This window comes from Saccopteryx bilineata, chromosome 10 (assembly GCF_036850765.1).
Source record: "Saccopteryx bilineata isolate mSacBil1 chromosome 10, mSacBil1_pri_phased_curated, whole genome shotgun sequence".
Taxonomy (NCBI): domain Eukaryota; kingdom Metazoa; phylum Chordata; class Mammalia; order Chiroptera; family Emballonuridae; genus Saccopteryx; species Saccopteryx bilineata.
The window spans coordinates 1-7992 of NC_089499.1; the positions used below are offsets into that span (position 1 = coordinate 1).

At 45.7% G+C, this 7992-nt stretch overlaps 1 protein-coding gene and 1 pseudogene across 1 annotated transcript; both read left to right on the forward strand.

Moving 5' to 3' along the window:
- The first annotated feature begins 287 nt into the window (after positions 1-287).
- LOC136314563 (histone-lysine N-methyltransferase PRDM7-like) lies at positions 288-5216 on the forward strand (annotated as a pseudogene).
- Positions 5217-5815: 599 nt separating this feature from the next.
- Positions 5816-7681, forward strand: LOC136314564 (zinc finger protein 337-like; the record flags this gene model as incomplete). Its single annotated transcript, XM_066245575.1, has 2 exons — positions 5816-6392; positions 6981-7681. Coding segments are annotated over 2 exons (1278 nt in total), but the record flags the coding sequence as incomplete, so codon positions are not given.
- Positions 7682-7992: the final 311 nt, after the last annotated feature.

Here is a 7992-nt window from a genome sequence, read left to right on the forward strand (position 1 = left end):
CAATACCTAACATATACTGTGCCCATGATAAATATTTTATGAATAACTAAAATTTGGGAAGTTAAAACTTATAATGGGAAGACCTAGAAACAAATATTGCATTGGTCATTTGTAGTCAGTGTAAAGGCTTACTATTATAGAGGCTCTCTGAGCCAATACTTGACAAAGGAAAATACCAGAGTATGTAGAAAGACAGGTGATAATGTGATAGGAGGAGATTGTGTGTTTTCTGACAAAATATGGACTAACACTCCAGACTCCACCAAACTCACTCTTCTCCAACTTAGAACTCAGGAGAAAGGAGACTGAAGTAAAGATGTATATCCTATGAGAAAGAAAAGGCCATGTGTACCAAGAGGTCAGCAAGCCCCAGGATGATGACCACCTCTGTAAGTGACCCTCACAAAGCATGTTATCTCTTCATACAATAATTTCATCTGGTCATTAGGCCCTTAGAGCATTCCCTTCCCCAAAGGACCTGCACTACAAAATTGAGGCTCAATGATGTGAGTGCTTGGGCTCTCTCTGAAGCTCTACATGTCCAGGAACATGCACTACACTTTCCCTAATCCCTGTTGCTCTCACCCCCAGATTGTGAGAAGTGTCAGAACTTCTTCATTGACAGTTGTGACGTGCATGGGCCCCCTACATTTGTAAAAGACAGTGCAGTGGATAAGGGGCATCCAAACCACACAGCCCTCACTCTGCCCCCTGGGTTGAGAATCAGACCATCGGGCATCCCTGAGGCTGGGCTTGGAGTGTGGAACGAGGCATCTGCTCTGCCAGTGGGTCTGCACTTTGGCCCATATAAGGGCCAGATCACAGAAGATGAAGAGGCAGGCAACAACGGATACTCCTGGCAGGTAAGAAGTATTTACCTCTTCCCATGTCTTGTGGCTTCCCACATCCCTCCCATGGCTTGGTGGGACCTGCCTTTCTACATACTAGGACATGGATGGAGACAGTCTGGTTAGCTCTGGGTACTGAGTGGACTTTGCAGACCATGGAGCTCCTGTTGAGGATCACAGGTTAAGTGGGAGCAAAGTGGTACAGACACAAAAAAATGCCTCCTCCCAGCCCTGAGTGGATAGGTCAACTCAGATGTGATGAGTAAGAAAAATATCATGTGGTCACAAGTGGCAATGCATGCAAGCTGAAAGACCTTTGTTGACAGTAGGGTAAAATAATTTTTCTATTACCTCCTCATCTGAAAAAAAACCTTTCCTTTTTCTTCTTGAAATGCAGATCACTAAAGGGAGAAACTGCTATCAGTATGTGAATGGGAAAGACGAATCCTTGGCCAACTGGATGAGGTAAAGCAATAAGTTTCTGGGAGTCACGAGAACACTCATCCCTCTCAAGCCCATACATCTTTCCTTCTCATCATGCCTCCCTCAGTGGTCTCCCTCAGTCCTCTGTTCCTCTTTTTTCTCCATTTGGTGCTCTTTCAAAGCAAGAGATATTTAGAGGAAAAAAGGCAATAAAAATATAGCATATGTCCTCAAAATATAAATCTCTATGCTAGACAAAATTTAGCCACTGGAGAAAAACTTTGAGGGCCTGAATTACACTTTAATTGATCTAATGAACATTATTTAAGCAAGCCCTTACTATATTCTAGTTTAGAGGAAGGTATTCATTACTTAAACAGATCATATAACCCATATTCTTATGGAGGACTAATTGCAGACAGAGTGAAACAATTGATTTTAGAAATATTTAACTATAATTTTTCTATTTTTTGAGAAGTGCACAGTGCCAGGATACCTAAATCATTGATAGCCTAAACCAGTGAGGGCAGCAAATTATCCCAGCCTCACTTCTAACTAGAACTGAGTTCTGAAGCCTGCAGAGCAATGATTATGGGCCACTTTCCTGAGGGGCTATTTTATCAGGGGCTACAGAATGTGAATAATGTAATAATTATTGTTCTTTATAATTTTGCTAAGACAAAGAAACCTTTAAGCCCTGGCCAGTTGGCTCAGTCGTAGAGCGTCAGCCTGGCCTATGGAGGTCCGGGGTTTGATTCCCAGCCAGGGCACACAGGAGCACCCATCTGCATCTCCATCCTTCCCCCTCTCCTTTATCTCTCTCTCTTCTCCTCCCACAGCCCACACTCCACTGGAGCAGAGTTGGCCCAGGCACTGAGGATGGTTTCATGGCCTCTGCCTCAGGTGTTAGAATGCCTCCAGTTGCAGTGGAACAACGCCCTTGATGGGCTGAGCATTGGCCCCTGGTGGGCATGCCGGGTGGATCCTGGTCGGGTACATGCGGGAGTCTGCCTGCCTCTCCGCTTCTCACTTTGTGTTTGTGTGGGGGACCTTCAGATTTTTATGGGAAACTGGTTGAGGTATCAAGTGCTACCTAGATAAAATGTGAGGAGAATGGAGAAAGGCCTCTCAAGAAAAGATGGACTTGGGCTGAGTATTGAATGATGTGAACTAATCTAGACACAGAGTCCAACATCAAGTAGCAAGTTCTGTGATATAAACAGAACCTGATTTAGTTTAGAGAAGCTAGAGGTGACTGGGTTTTATGGCCAATCAGGGTGAGGTTACATCTCCAATTGGCTTTGGAAAATGGTATTAGGCAGAATGAGCACCATAAGCAGGACCTGGACATAGGAAGTAGTATGACATTGTGACAGGCTCAGACATTGAACAGAAAGTTCCCCGTGAGCAATGTGGGAGTGGGCGACATCAGAGCCCGAGTGTCAGGTGCAGAGATGGACATGGATCTGAAGGTAGTAGGAACTCATTGCCTGTGGGTTTTTCTTTCACCTGCCTCAATCCCAGGTATGTGAACTGTGCCCAGGATGATGAAGAGCAGAACCTGGTGGCCTTTCAGTATCATGGGCAGATTTTCTACCGAACCTGCCGGGTCATCAGGCCAGACTGTGAGCTGCTAGTCTGGTACGGTGACGAGTATGGCCAGAAGCTAGGCATCAAGTGCGGCAGCAAGTGGAAGAGAGAGCTCGCAGCAGCTAGAGGTGGGCACAACTATTCTTCAAAATGGAAAGAAAAGAGAGCACTCACTTTAGAAATTTTCATGGTACACTCTAAAGTCAGTAAGATTTCAAATCAGATGCTTCAGAAATTAAGGATTCATTTCATATGTCTTTGATTCTTAGACAAATTTTTTTACTTTTAATTTTTTTTAAGTGAGAGTAGGAGACATAGACAAGATTCCTTCATGTGCCCCGACCAGGATCCACCCAGCAACCCCTGTCTGAGGTCCACGCTCAGACTAGCTGAGATATCCTCAGCACCTGAGGTCAACACTTGAACCAACTGAGCTATTGGGCTGATGCTCGAATCAGTTGAACCACTGGTTGTATGAGGGGAAGAGAGACAGAAGGGGGAGAGGGAGGGAAAGAGAAGCAGATACTCACTTTTCATGTGTGCCCTGACCAGGGATTGAACCAAGGACATCCACATGCCGGGCCAGGGCCTGTTTTCTGAGGGCCACTCCTGTCTAGCATACAGGGTAAGAGCAGAGGTCAGATAGATGACCAGCAGCCTGGAAATGCAGTGCTGTGATCCAAGAATAGATACTGGGATTTCCTGAGGTGGGACAATGGTGTTGTTCTCACCTACAGGGTGGCTTGTTCTCTAAGATTTGCTTTGTTAAGTTTTGAAAACAAATTTCAGTGGGGAATCCTCTCAGACATTACTTCATCTCCAAGTGAGAGAGGATGGGAGAGGAATGGGAATCAGGCATGTAAGAAGCATGGTTAGAGGCCCTGGCTGGTTAGCTCAATTGGTTAGAGCAGGCGTAGTCAACCTTTTTATACCTACCACCCACTTTTGTATCTCTGTTAGTCATAAAATTTTCTAACCACCCACTGGTTCCATAGTAATGGTAATTTATAAAGTAGAGAAATTACTTTATAAAATTTATAAAGCAATTACAGCAAGTTAAAGGATATAGTAATAATTACTTACCAAGTACTTTATGTCAGATTTTTGCTAAGTTTGGCAGAATAAATCTTTATAAAACAACTTACTATAGTTAAATCTATCTTTTTTATTTATACTTTGGTTGCTCTGCTACCGCCCACCACAAAAGCTGGAATGCCCACTAGTGGGTGATAGGGACCAGGTTGACTACCACTGGGTTAGAGCATCATCCTGTAATACCAAGGTTGAGCCTGGTTCAGGACATATACGATAAATGACCAATGACTGCATGTCTAGGTAGAACAATGAATAAATGCCTTTCTTCTTCTTCTTCTTCCTCTTCTTCCTCTTTCTTCTTCTTTCTCCTTCATCTTCTTTTTTTCTTTCTTCCTTCTTCTTCTTCTCCTTCTTCCTTTTCCCTCTTCTTCTTCCTTCTTATTTCTTCTTCTTTCTTCTTTCTCCTCCTCTTCCTCTTCTTCCTCTTCTTCTTCCTCCTCCTCTCTCTAAAATCAATTTTTAAGACATATGGTTGGGGAAGTATTTTGAAACAGGACTTCCCATTGTATATGAAATGGGACTGACACTGAATGAAATCAAATATGAATATTTGGTGTGAGACTTGAGGAAGAACATATTTTCAGTTTATCATCTGTGGGAAACTATGAGGGAAGCAATTCCTAGTTGGGGCCAGTCGTCTTTCCAAATGACTGTGTTAAAAGCTACATGTATATAGGAAATGTCAGCATTGTTCCACCATACAAGGGGTGAAACAGCCCCTGATGCTACTTGACAGTCCCTCATCTGGAAATGTGTACAAAGGACCCTTGATATGGGCTTTCTGGATTTCTAAAGAAGATATAGTACATAAAAATTAAAAGAGAAAACAGACTATAAAGAAATACTTTGTGGAAGACAGAGATTACACTGTCAACCCCATAAGAATGACTCATGAGAGAAGTCTTAACAGCAGACAAAACATACGGCCCAGGCAGCCTTATCAACCTCTTCTCTGACCAAAATTTTCTCTTTCAGCAGAACCAAAGCCAGAGATAAACCCGTGTTCCTCCAACTTTCTGGCCTTCTCCAGTCAGAAATTCTTCAGAGAAAACGTGAGACACAATAACCCCCCTCAGATTCTCCCAGGAACATCTACAAGAAAACACCTCCAATCAGAGAATCCCTGCCCAGAGGATCCAAATCAGCAGCAGCAACATACTGATACACACAGCTGGGATGACAAAGCTGAAGGTCAAGAGGTCAAAAAAAAGTCCAAACTTTTGATTAAAAGGACCAGGCAGAGGAGGATTTCAAGGGCCTTTTTAAAACCTCCCAAAGGACACATGGGGAGCTCTAGAGAACAAGAGAGAATGATGCAGGAAGTGCCCAGCAGAGGACAGAAAGGGAATTCAGTGGACACAGAAAAACTATCTATGAGAGTAGGAATGTCAAGAATTGTAGCTGTCAAGTATGGAGAGTGTGGGCAAGGCTTTGATGATGGGTCAGATGTCCTCAGACACCAGAGGACACACTCAGGGGAGAAGCCCTATGTTTTCAGAGCATGTGAGCAAGGCTTTACATGAAAGTCTGATCTCCTCAGACACCAGAAGACACACTCAGGGGAGAAGCCCTATGTTTGCAGGGAGTGTGAGCGAGGCTTTACACGAAAGTCAGATCTCCTCAGTCACCAGAGGACACACTCAGGGGAGAAGCCCTATGTTTGCAGGGAGTGTGAGCGAGGCTTTACACGAAAGTCAGATCTCCTCAGACACCAGAGGACACACTCAGGGGAGAAGCCCTATGTTTGCAGGGAGTGTGAGCGAGGCTTTAAACAGAAGTCAACTCTCCTCAGACACCAGAAGACACACTCAGGGGAGAAGCCCTATGTTTGCAGGGAGTGTGAGTAAGGCTTTACACAAAAGTCACATCTCCTCAGACACCAGAAGACACACTCAGGGGAGAAGCCCTATGTTTGCAGGGAGTGTGAGCGAGACTTTACACGAAAGTCAGATTTCCTCAGTCACCAGAGGACACACTCAGGGGAGAAGCCCTATGTTTGCAGGGAGTGTGAGCGAGGCTTTACACGAAAGTCAGATCTCCTCAGACACCAGAGGACACACTCAGGGGAGAAGCCCTATGTTTGCAGGGAGTGTGAGCGAGGCTTTTCACAGAAGTCAACTCTCCTCAGACACCAGAAGACACACTCAGGGGAGAAGCCCTATGTTTGCAGGGAGTGTGGGCAAGGCTTTACACAAAAGTCACATCTCCTCAGACACCAGAAGACACACTCAGGGGAGAAGCCCTATGTTTGCAGGGAGTGTGAGCGAGGCTTTACAGACAAGTCAAATCTCCTCAGACACCAGAAGACACACTCAGGGGAGAAGCCCTATGTTTGCAGGGAGTGTGAACGAGGCTTTACAGACAAGTCAACTCTCCTCAGACACCAGAGGACACACTCAGGGGAGAAGCCCTATGTTTGCAGGGAGTGTGAGCGAGGCTTTACAGAGAAGTCAACTCTCCTCAGACACCAGAGGACACACTCAGGAGAGAAGCCCTATGTTTGCAGGGAGTGTGAGCGAGGCTTTAAACAGAAGTCACATCTCCTCAGACACCAGAAGACACACTCAGGGGAGAAGCCCTATGTTTGCAGGGAGTGTGAGCGAGGCTTTACACAGAAGTCAAATCTCCTCATACACCAGAGGACACACTCAGGGGAGAAGCCCTATGTTTGCAGGGAGTGTGAGCGAGACTTTACACGAAAGTCAGATTTCCTCAGTCACCAGAGGACACACTCAGGGGAGAAGCCCTATGTTTGCAGGGAGTGTGAGCGAGGCTTTACACGAAAGTCAGATTTCCTCAGACACCAGAGGACACACTCAGGGGAGAAGCCCTATGTTTGCAGGGAGTGTGAGCGAGGCTTTACAGACCAGTCAAATCTCCTCAGACACCAGAAGACACACTCAGGGGAGAAGCCCTATGTTTGCAGGGAGTGTGAGCGAGGCTTTACAGACAAGTCAACTCTCCTCAGACACCAGAAGACACACTCAGGGGAGAAGCCCTATGTTTGCAGGGAGTGTGAGCGAGGCTTTACACAGAAGTCAACTCTCCTCAGACACCAGAAGACACACTCAGGGGAGAAGCCCTATGTTTGCAGGGAGTGTGAGCGAGGCTTTACAGACAAGTCAACTCTCCTCAGACACCAGAGGACACACTCAGGGGAGAAGCCCTATGTTTGCAGGGAGTGTGAGCGAGGCTTTACAGAGAAGTTAACTCTCCTCAGACACCAGAGGACACACTCAGGGGAGAAGCCCTATGTTTGCAGGGAGTGTGAGCGAGGCTTTACACAGAAGTCAACTCTCCTCAGACACCAGAAGACACACTCAGGGGAGAAGCCCTATGTTTGCAGGGAGTGTGAGCGAGGCTTTTCACAGAGGTCAACTCTCCTCAGACACCAGAAGACACACTCAGGGGAGAAGCCCTATGTTTGCAGGGAGTGTGAGCGAGGCTTCACACAGAAGTTAACTCTCCTCAGACACCAGAGGACACACTCAGGGGAGAAGCCCTATGTTTGCAGGGAGTGTGAGCGAGGCTTTACACAGAAGTCAAATCTCCTCAGACACCAGAGGACACACTCAGGGGAGAAGCCCTATGTTTGCAGGGAGTGTGAGCGAGGCTTTACAGACAAGTTAACTCTCCTCAGACACCAGAGGACACACTCAGGGGAGAAGCCCTATGTTTGCAGGGAGTGTGAGCGAGGATTTAACTGGATGTCAGATCTCATATAGTAGAGGACACACTCAAGGGAGAAGCCTATGTTTGCAAAGAGGGTGATTCATTAGCATTAAATTGCATCTCCACAGCCATAGCTGTTACACAGGTCATACTCTAGTTCTGAGGGGACTTTAGAAGGAGTTTACTGATTCCTTACCCTCCCAAGACTAATTAGTACAGAAGTAACTGGTTAAACAAGTTCTTCACTTTCATGACAAGAGATGAGCTAGACAAACAGTTCCTTAAGTGCTATGGGAATGTCAACACCAATCTCCTCCATGGTCTATTGATCTCCTGTTCTAATAAATCTTATCTCCATAAAACT